The sequence below is a fragment of the Mus musculus genome, chromosome 11 (genome assembly GCF_000001635.26).
Source record: "Mus musculus strain C57BL/6J chromosome 11, GRCm38.p6 C57BL/6J".
In the NCBI taxonomy this organism is placed as follows: Eukaryota; Metazoa; Chordata; class Mammalia; order Rodentia; family Muridae; genus Mus; species Mus musculus.
Window position 1 is genome coordinate 86,757,676 of NC_000077.6, and position 18,128 is coordinate 86,775,803.

The 18,128-nt window shown below is 40.9% G+C and overlaps 1 protein-coding gene and 1 long non-coding RNA gene across 3 annotated transcripts in view; one reads left to right on the plus strand and one right to left on the minus strand.

The window, feature by feature from the left end:
- Positions 1-37: 37 nt before the first annotated feature.
- On the plus strand, positions 38-17,991 carry Gm42085. Of its 2 annotated transcripts, none has more exons than XR_880101.3 (3): positions 38-201; positions 6,803-6,874; positions 17,186-17,991. It is a non-coding gene; the product is annotated as a predicted gene, 42085 (long non-coding RNA). The 2 variants fall into 2 exon arrangements; XR_880100.2 differs by lacking the exon at positions 17,186-17,991 and adding an exon at positions 15,014-15,042.
- The window catches only part of Dhx40 (DEAH (Asp-Glu-Ala-His) box polypeptide 40), a 39,029-nt gene continuing 32,074 nt past the window's right edge, over positions 11,174-18,128 (minus strand). Inside the window, exons 14-18 of the mRNA NM_026191.2 lie at positions 17,985-18,093; positions 16,129-16,223; positions 14,219-14,288; positions 13,355-13,583; positions 11,174-12,586 (exon numbers count right to left, since the gene is read on the minus strand). Coding sequence (NP_080467.3) covers positions 12,447-12,586; positions 13,355-13,583; positions 14,219-14,288; positions 16,129-16,223; positions 17,985-18,093 — 643 coding nt within the window. The 3' untranslated portion in view covers positions 11,174-12,446. The remainder of the gene's footprint in view (positions 12,587-13,354; positions 13,584-14,218; positions 14,289-16,128; positions 16,224-17,984; positions 18,094-18,128) is intronic.

Consider the following 18,128-nt stretch of genomic DNA (forward strand, 5'->3'; position numbering starts at 1 on the left):
GCGGGGAAACAGAGGAACCGAGGGACTACTTTTTCTAGACTCATCACTTTCCCCAGGCTCCGGTTTCTCCCTTCTCCCCTCCCCCCTCCCACTTTTTTTTTTTTTTAACATTTTGCCACATCATGCGACTCGGGGCGAACTACGTCATTTCCGTAGGCGCTGTAAGACCCACCCACGCACTTCCCGGTGCACGTGATGCGGGTAGGGAAGGGTCGGTTGAAGGCTGCCAGAGTGGAGGGCGAGAGGCAAGATACTGGCCGCTGCTCCTGGGGAGGAGGTGGCGGTTGAGCCCCCTGCCGGCGTGGCGGCCTGGGCGTGAGGACACCGAGTGCCTGAGGAGAAGGCCGCGGCGTGGGTGCCGCGGTGACTAAGGGAAACGGCCCCGCCGCAGAGCTCCTCGGGCGGCTGGCTGCGGCGCGCCTCCCCCGCCTGGTTTCGCGCAGTGGGTGGTTGCTGACACCTCAGGGAGGGGGACCGTACTGAGCTGCAAGCTTCCTTGCCCTGACGCACGCCCTTCTGACGCCAGGAGAGCCGGATGGCTCCTCGAGATCCTCAGATAAACCATCTCAAAGGACAGGGAAGGCCATGGGAGAAGAATCTCCTGCTGGCCCCTGGAGAGCGCTTCCGCGGACATTTTGGTGGACTTAGATCAGCCTAGTGTAGAGATCAGTTTGGCCTTCGAGAACTGGAGGGTTCGGCCACAGGAAAAAGCTTAAAAGATGTAGATCAAAGGATGGCTAGGGAAAGAAACCTCAGGGGCTGTCTTGGAGCTGAGGGATTGACTGTTAGTCATACATGGTAGTAGGACCATTACCTGTAGTTACAGGGTGGGCGATGTAATAAGCCCTTCAAAACCGGAGCACCTTGCCTTCCTACAGCAGTAAGCTATCTGCAGCATTCATTAGCGATTAATAGCCGCCCCAGAGCTCTTGCTAAAGTGTAAGGTGTAATGTCTCACAATAGCACCAATATAAGGAAGATTTAGAGAGTTCATTTCCACATAGTTCGTCTTAATCCCCCTGAAAGTTCTTGAGGAAATTACTTTCAATGCCCCTTTCAACCTAAAGAACATAAGACAACCACTGGGTGTACAATAATTTTGCGTAAGCGGTTTTGCTTAGAGAAATCTGCTTAGTCATTTCAGTTGCGTTTAGTATTCCCCCCAAATACTGCCTTTCATATCTGGGCTGAGAGGAGAACCAGGCAAGTGAGAAGGCAGACAACAGACCCTTGAAGAAGAGCCTTGCCACCATATTTAGGATGTTTTGTGTTTACATAATTTCACTTAAGCACTTGAATGTGCCCTGTCCTGCAATGTTTGAAAAGATTGTTTTCATAAGACTTTGTCCTTTTCTAGAGGTGGGCAAATTTTAAATTAAAATCCTAAGGGAGTTACTGTTTTATTACAGAAATGTCAGTAGCTTAATAGAATTGCACTTTCAATCTCAGAATTTGGGATGTAAGAGCTTCACCATGAACAGATCACCACATTTCAATTTATTGACAAGGGCCTTGTATTTTCATACAGACCCTGCATGAAAGGACATTTCAAATCCCCAGAGCAGTTGATTTTACTTCCTTGGTGTGGAATACCTAACCAAAAAGTGCGCTGAGACTGCTTTGTCATCACACATAGAAATTTCAAGAATGAGTTGTTTTCAGAAATCATTTAGAAAGAAGAAAAGTAGATGGTGATATCCCAAATCATTCTGCTTATTAATAGGACTGCTGCCTTGCCTGCCAGATTCTCCTCTCAGCCTAAATATGAAAGGCAGTATTGGAGAAAAACAGTAAAAGCAACTAAAATGACTAAGCAGATTTCACTCAGCAAAGGCACCTTAAACAGTTAATGCCCCCCCCCCTTTTTTTTTCCAAGAGAAAAATAGTGTAAATGATAATGCTACCCAATGCTGGGGACACTGTGGTGCTCACCTGTGATCCTCACACTGGAGGGTTCTGAGGCAGGAAGATCTAGAGTTCCACATAGCAGGACCTTGTTCCCCCAAACTAGAACAGCTCCAAACTGGCATGCCTCTTAAAGATCAGTAATTTGCTGTAATAAAAGATGATTATAATGAGATTGTGCTGGCTAAATTTCCAGCAGGACAGAGACAGGGGAAAGGACAGTTCCTGGTTTAGAAATCCCAAACACAGTAATCCCAGCATTCGGGAGGCAGAGGCAGGCGGATCTCTGAGGCCAGCCGGGTCTACAGAGTGAGTTCCAGGACAGTCAGGGCTACACAGAGAAACCCTATCATGTAAAACCAAAAAGAAAAAAGAAATCCCAAACACTGAGGCACTAAGTTTTCTAAGCTATACCTAAAAGGCGTGGTTTTAAGCACTACCTTAAAATAGATAACCTGATAAGCTCTAAAACAAATCCTGCTATCCTGTGTAAGTAACTTTTTTATCCAAACAGACTGCTGCAAAGGATGAGTCATCACCCTGGCTTTTAGTTTGCCCTGTTTTAGTAAAAGAGGTCATGTACTAAATGGTCAAGGTATGAATTTGAAGCTATTTTTACAGAGTTATCAACAGCAGGCCCTTATATAGTAAGCGCCATAACAAAAACATTGCTTTGTATGTTATTTTGAGGAATTGTAGTTTCTCAAAATCTACACAAGAAAACTGTATTGTTCGCCAGTTCTATATTTTATACCAGGAACTCTGTAATGGTTATAGATGTGTAACCATCCTGGAACACAAAGCAAAACCCACCACTTTTCTGCTGGGTGTGCTGGTACATGCCTGTAATCCTAGCACTTGGCACTTGGGAAGCCAGGATAATAGTGAAGAGAGTCAGGAATTCAGGGCTGGTTTCCTATATTGAACAGACTGAGCTACATGAGATCCTGCCTCAAAACAAAATCTTTGATAGCCACACATGATGACTCACACCTGTAGTCTCTGAACTTCCCTGAGTGAGGCTTATGCCTCATCTTCTGTGGGTGAGGTTGTGGGGAATTCAAGGGCAGCCTAAACTACAGAGAAACTGTCTCTCCCTCACTGTCCCCACCCCAAAGCCAAACCTTTTTATAGGATTCCTCCATAGTAGTTCATCTTAAGGCAATCCCAAAGCCTTCTAAAAACAGCTTGAACTAATTGCAGTGTAAAAGTCATAGACATTCATCAGATAGACAATGATTAATTGGAAAGTAGAACTCTAATGCTTCATACCAAATATAATTCAGATTTTAGAAACCATAAGAGACACTTTGGAATTATACAGGTAAGATTCTGGTTTCACCATTTAAACAGCACCTTTAAAATACCTCAGCCCCTTAGAGCTACTGATAAGAATTGTAGCTTTTCATGCAAGATAAAAGAGAACCATAGCGCTTGCCACTAAGAAAGAGAATCTCCCTTGAGTCTTAGGGATTGGTCAACATAGTGCCCACTGTGTTTCAGTGCAGTATGATCAGACTATAGGCAAAGTTCCTCAACAAGGATAAAGAGTGGACAAAAAACATTTGCAAAGCAATATGGCCTTTCTACTTTAGTCTGAAATGGACCTGAGCTTATATCTTTCTTTCACTGTCAAGCTGTTCTTGAATACCCTATAGACAAGTTCTATAATGGATCAGGGATGGCAATAAGATGTACAGTGAGTATTCACTAAAATAGCACCAAGTATATTCCAAATGAAAGGCTAAGACTAATCTTGTGGGAACTGACCTTGACTCTGGTCACATTAAACAGGTCCCTCCAGTTTCTAACAGACTCTGGCAGAGGGAATAGCTTGGTGTTCTCTTAGGAGGTCATTTCAGGCAGTATGGAGGGTCATACCTTTAATCCCAGCACTAGGAAGGCTAAGTCAAGAGGAAGATCAGCCTTGAGTTTGAAGCCAGTCTAGACTACATAGTAGTTTCCAGATCAGCCTGGATTACCAAGTAAGACCTCTGCTCTTAAAATATCTCACCCCAAGCTGGAGAGATGGCTCAGCAGTTAAAACAATTGCATGCTCTTCCAGAGGTCCAGAGTTCAATTCCTAGTAACTACAAGGTGGCTCACAGGCATCTGTAGAGGGATCCGATGCCCTCTTCTGATGTGTCTGAGGACAGCTACAGTATGCTCACATAAAATGAATTTAAAAATCAAACCAAAAACTACCTCACCCCAAAAAGTCATCTTAGAACATTGGTTTAAATATATAGTAGATTCATTGTGGAATCTGATGATCAATAAATGTCAGTCATCTTTTTCCTCACCCAGTAACAGGTCACAAAAGCTGGAGAGGTTCTATTGAAAGGGCAATGAGAGTACGTAGTGGGAATGATTTGTTACGTGGCTTTCCCGCCCACGTCTTAAATCTGTGAACATGGAGGCCAGAAGGCAACCTCAGATGGTTCTCAGGGGCTGTTCGCCTCATTTTGGTCACTCCTGCCTCCAAGAACAGGATTATAAGCACATACTTATAAATATGGCACTGTGTGCCAATTTAAAAAAAAGAAAAGCAAGAACAAAACTTTTAAAACTATTGAATGGGACTCAAACTCAGTCTCCATGCTTACATACCAAGCATTTTGTCTCTAAGTAATCTCCCCAGTTCTATATTCCCCAGTTCTATATATGCAGAACTGTCTTTTTCTTGAGTTATTACTGTCTTCAGGTCAAAGCAAACTATGACCCACAAACCTATTCCTTTAACAATCAGTTTTGACACACTCAAATAGTTCTCAGTAACAAGTTGTAGTAAGCTTTCACTACCTCAGGGCAGACTAGTTAAGGACTGAAACTTAGTAAAGTTTTATTTAAATCAGTAATAAAGTTTTAAGGAATTATAACCTAGTTTATGACTTTAAATATTTTTCAGCTTCTGTAATGTCAAATACACAGATGTTAAATTTTTTTTAAAGGCTTAAAAAAAAAAAGCCCGGTGGGGGCTGCCGGCTAAGAATTCTCTGAGAGGATCAGAGTTCAGTTCCCAGCACCCACATTGGGCAGCTCACAATCATCTGAAACTTCAGGGATCCAACACCCTCTCTTCGTACACAGAGATTTTTTTTTTTCCAAACAGGGTTTCTTTGTGTAGTCCTGGCTGTCCTGGAACACACTCTGTAGACCAGGCTAGCCTTGAACTCAGAAATCCACCTGTCTCTGCCTCCCAAAGGTATGCACCACCACTGCCTGGCAAGATATTTTTTTAAAGTTCAGAAAATTGGTACAGGAAAGCAGTTCTGAATCTTAACACATCATATGTTCACCACAATGAAGTTTTATATAATACTCCTAACAAACATTGTGACTTTAGTATGTACCAAACCTAGAGCACAAGAAAAACCTTGGGGAGGGGGCAGGGCTAGGCACCACATACTGGGCAAGTGCTCTACCACTGACCTACATTCCCACACTTGGGAGATGGAGACAGGAGAATTAATGTGAATTAAGAAGCTAGCCTGGTCTAAATAGCAAGTTTCGAGATTCCACAAATGCACAGCAAGACTGGTGTGAGCGCCTGACTCGCCAGCAAGAACGACTCCACAACAGGATCCTTCTGCACACGTTTATTGGGAGAGCTTGATTGCAGAGGCGAAAAGACCCCGAGCCCTTATACTGGTGCTGCTTATATAGGCCTAGGAGAGGTGCGTCTCACACCCCGATTGATTATGCATTCTACCTCATTTGCATGTCTCATATCTGATTGGTTATACTCTCAGTACCTCACAGAACCTCATTATCATACCTCATTTACATGTCTCTCATCCGATTGGTTATACTCTCAGAACCTCATAGAACCTCATCATGCCCAGGCCAGGCAGTGACTTGGCAAAAACTTTACTGCATATGTACACATTGGTTGTTTACCCAAACTTATACGTGGTGGCCAACAGTAGCCAGCGCTACCTTGTAATGGCTAATGTGGCTTCCCACAACTGGTTTTTTAAAAATAAAATTGAAACCAGGCAGTGTTGCACGCCTTTAATCCCAGCACTTGGGAGGCAGAAGCAGATGGATTTCTGAGTTCGAGGCTAGCCTGGTCTACAAAGTGAGTTCTAGGACAACCAGGGCTATACAGAGAAATCCTGTCTCGAAAAAAACAAAGACAAAAACAAACAAAAACCCAAATTAATTAATTAATTAATTAATTAAAATTGAGGCCTAGAGAGATGGCTCAGCTGTTAAGGGTACTAACTGCTCTTCCAGAGGTCCTGAGTTCAATTCCCAGCAACTATATGGTGGCTCACAACCATCTGTAATGGGATCTGAAGCCCTCATCGGTTGTGTCTGAAGACAGCAACAGTGCACTTATATACATAAATAATCTAAAATAAAACAAAAAAGTTATACTGTCAAAACTCACACTTCTTTGATCCCAACATTTAGGAGGTAGAGGCTGGCAATTCTTTGAGTTTGAAGCCAGCCTTATCTACAAGCAAGTTCCAGTATAGCCAAGGCAATACAGTCTTGGGGAAGGGGGGAAAAACCATGAAAATGTTATATACACAATGATTGGCTTTTCCTGGTTGCTCATGTTCTAAGTAACTAACTTTTACATTGTCCATTAATACAACTATAAAGCTTCTATTCATTCTGTGATAACAATGATTTTAAAAATTCATGGCATTCAAGATCTAAGCTGTAATACTTTGAATGAGAAATACATAACCGGGACTGGAGAGATGGCTCAGCAGTCAAGAGAGCTATGTGACTCCTAGGCTTATGCATTTGGGTGTGTGGTCCCTTGGTGGTGGTGCTGTCTGGGATCGCTTAGGAGGCATATTCTTTCTAGAAGAAGTAGATCATCACTTGGGCAGACATTGAGAGTATGACTTAACCCTGATTCTAGTTCATTCTACTTCAGGCTTGCCATTCAAGATGTGACCTCATGGCTCCCTGCTGCCGCCATGCCTGCCACTTTTATGCCTCTGAAACTGTAAGTCAAAGTAAACTCTGTCTTCCTTACATTGCCTTGAGTCATGCTGTTTTATCACAAAGAGATTTTACAGAAAAGTAACAAATATAGAAACCTACCTCATACTTAATGATTACAATTTTTTTTCCTTTTTCTGAGCCAGCCCTGTTAACACCAAGAGCCATAAAAGGTTCTAAGGTCCACTACCTACACAAATATAGAGACGCTTTAAATAAAAACCAATCTGACAAAAACCCAGCTCTTATAAACAGTCTCTATATAATTCTAATTACTATCTAGTTCAGCCTCTAGCTCAGATATGGTAAGATAAGCCTCATTACTAAGGGAGGATTAAAAAATGTATTTATTTCTTTAAGGGGAATTAATTGGAGGAACACACTGGCACACAATGATGGACTGTAAGGACTACATACTACAACGGAAAATCTCTGCAGACTTAAAAGGCTTTCTCTGTTAGAATGGCATTCAGGCTGGGGATATATAGTTCTGCTGGTAGAAGTACTTACCTAGCAAACATGAAGCCTTGGCTTCACTATCCAGCACCACATAAAATCAGTGTGATAGTATATGCCTGTAATCATAGGATTTGAGGAGTACAGGCAGAATCAGGAATTCCAGGTCACCCTCAGTACATAATGAACTTGAGTCTGAGAGACTCTGACTTCAAGAAAATGAATGGCACTCACACTATTAGTTGACATACTGAGTGTTTACTCAGGATTCAGGCTAGAAATTGTAACACCTCTCTTAAAGCCCCTCTCAGTATATTCAGAACTTTTCCCATTGTTTAACTCTGGTTCCTTTTCTCTAATTTTTGTTTCAGTTAAGTCCTATTTCTTGATAACCCAGCTTAAAACTCATGTACCTTCTCAAGCCAGAATCATATTCATTGATTATTTTACCCTTAACTTGAAGACTATGCTAGCATGCCAATACCACACCTGGACTTAACAGAACAATCATTTACATTTCCAGGGGCTGGTGATGTCTGCTAATAGTTGTAGAACGCTTGCCTAGTATGCAGAGGTTCAATCCTTAGTACCAAAAACCCAGTTTATATGTAACATAAACATCAATCTGATGTTAGGGTATAGTTTGGATTAACCAATCCCATTTCATACATTTTAAGTGAAAAATCAAGTCATCTTACATTAGGAACGCAGGTGTATTTTTATCTGGACACATTATTTGATCTTTAAATGACTTCACAAGGGAAATTTTCTATTGTATTTTAAATTTGTAAAAGCAGTGAACAAATAGTAAGAATTATTTTGGAAATCTTTGAGAGACTGAAGATTGCATTTTAAATTTGTTCGGGCCAGCAAGATGGCTTAGTGGATAATGGTGCCTGCTCCTAAGGCTGATGATCTGAGCCCCAATTTCTGGTAACCACAGACTGCAAGGAGAGAGCTAAATCCCACGAGGAGCCCTTCTGCTCTCCATATGCACTCTGTAGCACACACATGCACAGGAAATGAAGATAAAAACTGGAAATCTCATTAAGATATTTTCTTGCAAAAAGAAATCGCATTTAATTATTAAGGTTCATTCTTTTTAATGAAATGATTAGTCATGTATAACATTGTTTCCTTTTGTTTAGTAATTTGAAGGCAAGTTTCCATTCTTTCCTGGGCAAACCCCCCCTAAAACCACTATCTTAACTCTTCAACTTCATGCCTTAATTAGATCACACATTCCCATAATAATCCTCTTAATAGAGATTGAGAGGATTTTATTAATATTCTCACAATTATGTCAAAGCTGTAATGACATTCCTAACAAATCAGTATGTTCTATAGTTCCCACTCCACGGGTTTCCATGACCTGTGATTTTAGGCTTTTGAGATTATTTCTTTCCTACATATATACTCTATGCACCAAGTAAATCTGCTAGTCCACCTTCTCAAATAACCCAAGGTTTTGTTTTTCGTTTTGTTTGGGAGGTGGGGAGACAGGATCTGTGCAAATCTGTGTGACCTGAAACAACTATGTATAAACCAGACCACCCTCAAACACAGAACTGCCTGCCTCCGCCTGCCCAGTGCTGGTATTAAAGGCAGGTGTCACCACACGTGTACAGATGTGTCTGTCTGCTTGGATTTGTACATGTTTTACACAACCATGGAGGCCAGGAGAGGACAATGGATGCTAAGAACTGAGTTCTGCTTCTCTAGAAGAACAGCAAGTTCTTTTAGCCTCTAAGACACCCATCTCTCAAGTCCAAAGATTTTTCCTTTTTAAATTATATGTCTATGAGTGTCCCTGGAGCTTTCTGTGTTAGTACATGTTGTTCATAGAACACACATGTTTATTGGAAATTCCTTCTTCAAGGAATGTTTTTCCTTATAATACCAAAAATAAATGCATAAAATTTAAAAAGTACCTGAAACTAGAAATATAACTCAGTTGGTAAAATAATTGCATTTATGAGGCCCCAGTACCATATAAAACTGGGTTTGTTTTTATGTCTGTCAAGAATCAACAATTTACATAGATCCTTGTGTTTTGTGATGTGGTATTTTAATAATCCTAAAGTATCTTCCCTTCAAATGACTTTTTACATGGGAAATACTTATTGCTATATAGGTGTAGGCATGGTGTGTTTGTGTGGCCTATGTGCCATAGCACAGAGACTAAAGTCAGAGGACAACTTCTTGGCACTGTTTGTCTCTTTAAGTGACATGGGCTCAGGGACTCAAACGCAGGCTCTATTTGGCTTGTATTGCCAATACCTTTACCCGAAGAGCCATCTTTCCAGCCCCAAAATAGTTTGGAATTATAAAAGAAGTAGGTTGAAGAAACTTTCCTTAAAAACCATCTAGTGAAGATTAGTATCACTAATGAGGGCAAGTTCCTATACTTTCAGCTGTGATAACCTAGAAGAGATTCTGATAGCTTATGTAACACTCAAGTAACAATTGTCTAATTGTGGGACTGGGTAGACTGATGTGCAAGCACGCAGACCTGAGTTCAGATCCTCGGCACACTTGGACCTGTAATCCCTGTGCTGGGAGGTGGAGATGATTCCTGGGAATTGCTGGTCAGCCATTCTGGTCAGTTGGTAAGCACTCTAGTTCCAGTGAGATACCTTGTTTCAAAACAATGAGGCTGAAAGTGCCAGATGCTAACACCTGATGCCCACCCCTGGCCTACTCATGGGCTGGTAAGCATGCGCACACATAGTTTTAGGAAAAAGGAGAGAAAGCCAAACTAGTACCATATAAAATAACTACCCAGGACAGCCAGGGCTACAGAGAGAAACTCTGGCTCAAAACAAACAACAAAATATTAGGCCTATTCCTCCCTTGGAAACCCTTTCTCTCTCCTGGGAATTCTTCTCTATAGCTTACTTTCATTCTGCTTAAAAAGTAAAAGAGATTATTGGAACAACTGGTGAAATTTGAATTTGGACTATAGATGTAGAATGTGGTGGTTAATATTTTATGATTCAAAAGAGCTTTCAGAATCTGGAGAGATGGCTCAGCAGGTAAAAGCACTGGCTGTTCTTTCAGAGGACCCTGGTTTGATTGATAGCACTTGTATGGCTGGAACTGTAAATCCAGTTCCAGGGCATCTAGTGCTTGCTTCTGGTCTCCAGGGGCACCAGGCACACAAGTGGTACACAGACATATATGCAGACAATTCACACCCATACACAGAAGATAAAAAATAAGGCTAAACAAAAAAACTATAAAAGTTTTCATTCAAAGAATCTACCCACATCTTTTCTAAGGGTAAAATACACCTGAAAATGAAAACTGGAAGGCCTAAATGATTTTTCTTTTGGTTTTTCTGTGTAGCCCTGGCTGTCCTGGTAGTCATTCTGTAGACCAGGCTGGCCTTGAACTCAGAAATCCGCCTGTCTCTGCCTTCCAAGTGCTGGTATTAAAGGCATGCACCACCACTGCCTGGCCAGCCTAAATGATTTTTAAGCAGATTCATGATACTGGAAACAATAAATTAATTATCACTACTTACCTTCAAAGAAAAGCAGGATTCAGACTAACACCATCTTTTCAGAAAGGCTTCAAGTATAACTACTGAACTTAAACTTTTTGGATACCAAAGGATAGAATTACCTATCAAAACAAATTAGGAGTAATTTTTATACTAAAGATATAAAACCTTGCCAAGTATAGTGGCACAAGTATATAAAATCCACCTGAGAGGCAGAGAGAAGCAGGAGGATAACTGAGTTTGAGGTCAGCCTGTTCTATACAGTAATACCAGGCCAACTAGGGTTACATAAAAAGAATTTTTTAAAAAACCTGAAAACAAAAATCCACATACTGTCTATAGAGTTTTAATGACACTAGTAGCTTTATTAACAAACACTGAGTGACGACTATGTGCAAAGCACTATGCTAGATGCCATGAAAGGTACAAAGGTGAAAAAGACAGACCCTGCCCACAAGGAGCGTATAATCTAATGAGAAAGACAGACATATACACACATAACTACAATACAAGGCAGTAAACAAGAGGAGGCAAGTGCTGAGTGTGGCCTGAGTGTAATATTAGCCTCAAGGTTTTGATTTGAAACATTAGTGAAGTGTTGGCCGCTTTGAAAAATCCCATCTCAAGAATAGCATAATAGGTGTTTAAATGGTCCTACTCAAGCAGGTGCAGGAGAGAGAGAGAGGGAGAGAGGGAGAGAGGGAGAGAGGGAGAGAGGGAGAGAGGGAGAGAGGGAGAGGGGAGAGAGAGAGAGAGAGACAGAGACAGAGAGACAGAGACAGAGAGAGAGAGAGAAAGGCCAGGTGGAGGGGCTGCTTGAAATCGGTCACACCTACATACATGGGCTGACACACAAGTATGTAGGAATAGCTAAAAAGAACTTTGTGTGTGTGTGATATTATGTATCATATACATACACACACATACACACACACACATATACACATCTGTCCTTTGGTTAATGGCTATAGCTACTGTTTTAAACAATATACTTTTATATAAAAAGGAATTTGTATAATCCCAAAAAAATCACTTTAAGGAGTAGGATTAATTTAAGAAAGTCCTGCCATAGGCAATTTTATTTACTAATCAGTCTTTAAATACCTATAAAGCTCTGGAGCAATTAAACTGTTAGACATCTAAGTATTGCTGAGTAAAACCTCTATGTAAGTTCAGCCTTCTGAAATGGTCACATACCTGATACAACACTATTCTAACAGCAATAAGAAGGCCTTGAAGAGATTTAAGGAAAATAATCTTTAATGCTTCAATGCAAATGGAATACACGCTGATTAAATACAATTCAGTGTTCTTTGAAAATATCTCAGTGACACTGTTTGATACCAGTTAAGGCCAGCAAAACAGAAGTGAGGGAAATATTGTATCATCTTTGATTGGATTCATGTACTATGACTATGCAACCCAATCTTTCCTTTCAAAATGTCATTTGTTAGTATTGATGAGATGTGATTTATAAATTCTGATTTGCTTTCGGCTCACAGGCTAGGAACAGCTGCTGACCACTTCCTTCTGATAGTACTGTCGGAAATAACTGGCAAAACAGAAGCACATTTCCTGGCTGCTTTCCTGCTTCCTGAATTGGATAGTCCACTGCTTAGCCAGTTTCCTTTAATGTGTCACTGTGGTCCTGGATTCTCTGTTGCTTTCTCTCAAGGAAGCGAGCCCGTGCATCTGATATGGATTTGTCATCATTTCTTCTTTGCATTTTCTTTAGAACTTCTTTTGATATTCCATCTGAAAATAGTATAAATATACCTTATTTTCAACATTAAGAAAAAAGGACTGAGGAGACGGTTCAGTAGCATGCACTTGTATAGCATTGGAGGTGGAGAAAGGAAAATAACTATGAGCTCTAGGCCAGCTAGACTGGAGTACATAGTAGCAACCAGAGACCCTATCTTGAGCAAGCACCAATAACTGAGGATGTCCTCTGACCTCCACGTGTGCATGGTCAACCAGAAATATACACATCATATACATACAAATATTTTTTCTTACAAAAAAAGATCAAAAGGAAATTAAATGTTGTCTAACCAAAAGTCTGGTTGAAAAGCATGTAGGTGCTGAGCTCAGTGGTACAATGTACACTTCACATGAACAAGACCCTAGGACAACCAGTACAGTAACAAAAAGTACATGAGCCAGCAGATAAAGGCACTTGCTGCTGATCCTGACAACATAAATAAAACTGGGAAAAAGAAAAACAAAGGAGTGAGCCAGGCAGTGATGGTGCACACCTTTAATCCCAGCACTTAGAAGACAAAGGCAGGCAGATTTCTGACTTCAAGCCCAGCCTGGTCTAGAGAGTGAGATTTAGGACAGCCAGGAGTACACAGAGAAACCCTGTCCAAAGGGGGGAAAGACAGCTTCATAGTTAAGAGAACACCTATAACCCCAGTGTTGAGGACGGTGTGGTAAAGGATCACCAGACCTTTGAGGCCACTCTGGTCTACAACATAAACCCCTTCTTAGAAAAACAGAATAGAACTATGATTCACTCACCCTTTAGCTGTTTCACATTTTCCTTATTTGTCCATTTTCTTCTTGCATCTTCTCTCATTTCACGTCTAGCCACACTGCTCAAATCATGCGCATTAAGTTCATGCAACTTGGGTAGTAAGTCTCTCACCCATTCATAACGGATTGGGCACACAATTCTTGCATAGACTTTGGTGGTAACTAATACTTCATGAAAAATTATCCATTCAAGTTTGGTTTCCTGTTCATGAAGCTATATAAAAATTTAAGGATAATTTATTAATATTAATAATCAGCCCCATTCTAAATAAGAGCAAGAAAATAAAGACAGTCAAGGACTACATACTACAGACCTGTCTCCAAAATAACAGAAAAATAACCTGAAACCCTCTGAATGCCCATTTTCTTCCACAAAACAGAAATCATATGCTAACCAACACCCCTAAGCTCTCTCTATATGACATTTCAGTGAAAACTAGAAGACACTGATATGTTAGTACTCTACTCTTACAAATGCCTACCTGTCATTAAAAATAAGATACATTAGGGCTGTCAAGATGGCTCAACTTCAGTCCCCAGGACCCACCTGGTGGAAGGAAAAAACTGACTCCTGCAAGTTACTCTCTGACCCCTCCATGCATATGCCTCTCCACGCTCCCATAAAACCTTTTATTGAAAAAGAGGACTTTTTAAGGGCCGAGGATGTAAAGTGCACGAGAAAACAAAACAAAAACCAAACCCACAAAGGAGTGCTTTACAAGGCAAGGCGGTGTAAGTCTGTAAGTCTGTCTCACCACTTGGGAGGCAGAGGAAAGAGTACAGCCTCAGCAACACAGAGACCTTCTCTCAAAACCAACTAACCAACCAACCAAATAAACAAGAACTTACTGCTGAGGAAGGATGGATATGAACTGGACTTCCACGCCCATCCATTGTGCAAAATGTTCTGCCAACAGATCTATAAACAGAAAAATCAAATGATAAAGATCAAAATAGTAAAGCAATAAGGTAACTGATGTTTTCTTAACTACTAAAATAAGCAGCAGTTTACCTAGGGAAGAGGAATCTCTTTAAGTAACAATAATGTCACAAGAACTGGGTTTAAACACTTGTATTCCTCAAATTCTATTTCTCCTAAGAGTATCTATCCATACAGTAAAAACATTTCTTTTCAGCACAATTTAAATAAAGGAGGCTGCTATTACAAGAGGGTAGGTTTATGCTTTATACATTTAAAAATATATATTAATAGGTGGGTGGGAGTGTGGTGCATTCATGCCTTGTCATATGTGGAAGCCAAGGACAACTTTGGAGTCAAATGAACCTTTATTTCAGTTCTAAGGTCCAACCTGAGGTCATAAGGTTTTCAGGGCAAGCACCTTTACCAAGCCATTTTACCAGCCCTATAATTATATTTTATGTTAAAGTAACTTAAGCATGTTAGCCCATCTCACATTTCTTCAATTATTTTGTATGTGTGTGTACGAGCCCATGCATGTGAATAGGGAGGCCAGAGGTCAATGCAGGGTATCTTCCTCTATAGCTATACACTTTAAGACAACAGTCTCTCTCTGAACCTGAATCTCATTCTAAAATAAACTAAATTTACAGAAAATTGTAAAGGACAAAAACAAAACAAATACGATTTTTTTAAAAAATTAATTATATGTGTGTACACTGTAGCTGTCTTCAGACACTCCAGAAGAGGACATCAGATCTCATTACGGATGGTTATGAGCCACCATGTGGTTGCTGGAATTTGAACTCAGGACCTTTGGAAGAGGAGTCAGTGCTCTTAACCGCTGAGCCATCTCACCAGCCCACAAAAATGATTTTTATCGGAAGCATTGACAATTGGAAGTAAGTTTCCAACCTGTTGTCTTACCCATAACCACCAAATGCTTGCCACTCTCCTTCATAACTGTGATACAATCACCAAAACAGAAAGTTAACATTCATGCATTACTAACATCAAATCCTGAGACCCCACTGAAGTATCAGCAATGTCCTAATAATATCTTTTAAAGCAGAAGGACTCAATTTAGAATCAGAACCACCTTTACTTTCCATGTTCTTTATGGTAGAGCACTTGTTCAGGCTCTTCTGACTTAAATAGTGGTTTCCTGTTCCCAGTCTCTTTCAGATGATACTGCTAGGATACCAGGCATAAACCAACATGCCTACTAACAACTCCCTCACCATTATCCTAACATATTTACTGACGTTATTCATTCTTCAGTTTTATAATGAATTTCCCATTGCCAATGTTACTACTTTCCTTACAAAGATCCCTTGCTTCTCCCCATCTTATAATTGAGCTCTGACACTACATACCCAGACTGACCTTCCCCAGGGATGCTATTCTATCTATTGTTTTTTGAGACAGGGTTTCTCTGTGTAGCCCTGGCTGTCCTGGAACTCACTCTGTACCCAGGCTGGCCTCGAACTCAGAAATCCGCCTGCCTCTGCCTCCCGAATGCTGGGATTAAAGGCGTGCGCCACCATTGCCCGGCGCTTTTCTATCTTGTTTGGCTCCTAACCTTCACCTGAGGCTACCAAACTACAACCACGTTCTTGCCATTTGCCATTTGCCACGCACTCTCCTCCCTTCCTCTCTAGTCTTCAGTGCCTCACTTTGAACCACTGCAGTTCCCTGTGTACAGATGGCAATTACGAAAAGATTTCTGATAATTGTTATCATCACAGAATCTGTATCACATCTTCAGTCTTTAAGTTGCTTAGCACTGCAGTTAGATACAGTAGTGTCTATCAACTCTCTCAAGCACTGTAACTCTTACCTTCGAGCAACATTTTTGAAGTAGCCTGCACAAAGACATCTTCGTAGTACTTCATGTTTAGGGCCTTCAAAAGTCTCTCTTGGGAAATCACTTTGCTGTAGAAAGAGTATGTATTCAATGATATAGCTCACAGTACAATTTGATCTAATCTTTTTTTCAAAGTTCACATTTCTAAAGACTTTCTGGGCAATATATTATGAGACGGATTACATTTAGCATTGCACCCAAAATAGTCAAAAGACAAACAATATATAAAATAATAATTATGGAAGGCTATGTATCAGATAACAAAGGACAATGACTCAGGAAATAGAAAATTTACACCAACAAAAGCTCCACCCTAGTCTTAAGAGTTCTAAGAAAAAAACTCCAAACGGAACCCAGAGAACTTACTACTAAGGAAACAGAGCCAAGTCTGACTGGAATTTACAGGAAAGAGCAAGTTCAGGAGAGATGTTCAAAAACAAAAAATATGAAAGATCTGCAGAAAGTATCTGCCCAAGTAAATAACCTCCCAGAAAGCTCACACTGCTTGGTATCTCCCAGGGCTAAGAATGGTGTTGTGAATACTTCGAAGAACTGGTTTGGGGTAGAGGACCTAGAAGAAGATTACCCAGCACCTGGGAGGCAGAGGCAGGCAGACTGCTGAGTTTGGGATGGCCCTGAGATATACGCTGAGTTCCAGGCCAGCCAGTGCTACAGTCAGACCATGACATCACCCACCTCAGAAAATGCACATAAAATAGCATGTAATTTTGAGAGGTGTATGTATAATTAGGTGAGTATAGGAAGGGAGGCCAGAGGCATCCAGTTCTTGGGGGCTATAATCACCCAGTGTGGGTATTGGGAACCAAACTCTCAACAGGATGAGAGCAGGATGTGATCCAACCACTGTGCAGTCTCTCCAGCACTATTATCCTTTCTTCCTTTCTTCTTCTCCTTCCTCCTTCCTCCTCCTCCTCCTCCTTCTTCTTCTTTTTTTTTTTTTTTTTTTTTTTTTTTAGGCAGGGTCTCTTATTTAGCCCTAGCTAGCCTGGAAACTTTTTATATAGACTAGGCTCCCCTCAACTAAGAGAGATCCATCCACCTGCTTCTGCCTCAAGGATGCTGAGATTAAAGGTATGCAACAGCCCAGCCCTTCTGTCTTGACTGTAGTAATAATTAAACAGGTATGTATAGATATCAAAACTCAGAGAACTGTACACTTTTTTTTTAAAAGATTTTATTTATGTGAGTACACTGTAGCTGTTTCCAGACACACCAGAAGAGGGCATCAGATCCCTTTACAGATGGCTGTGAGCCACCACATAGTTGCTGGGAATTGAACTCAGGATTTGGAAGAGCAGTCAGTGCTCTTAACCACTGAGCCATCTCTCCAGCCCCCACTTTTTTTTTTCTTCATGTTTTAAAGTCTTTTTTACACTGATGTGGTGAGTGGGCAAATGGACATGCTCATGCCAAAGCCAATGTGTGGAGGTCAGAGGAAAACTTTTGGGAGTTGGCTCTTTCCTTCCAACCTGTGAGATCCCGAGGTCAGACTTGGGTCATTAGATTTGGTGGCTTGCACCCTTACCTGCTGAATCATCTCACCAGCCTATGTGAAGTTCAGTGTGTATCAATTATTCTTCAGCACGACTATCTAAAAATATTTTCATTATTTCAGATACATTTCTTTACCACTATGAGGATTCACTGGGTCAGAGAGACGGCTGGCTATACAGAGTAGCATGCAGAGGGAAAGTAACCGACTAGAATGGGTGGTACAAATATAAATTACTGCACTGAAAATTCAGTATGATCTACAGAGACCTACAACGCTAGTTGAGAAAACAGACAACAGAAGCCACAGCAGTCACCTGCTTTAGTTTCCTGATCAGTTCCCGAAGTTGAGCTTCCACACGAAATGCAGAGAATAAGCACCGCCAGTGAATCCAGTGCTTCTGGCACCACGAAGCCGGAGCTCCACTACAACACAAAAACACTGCTGTCTTCAAATACCT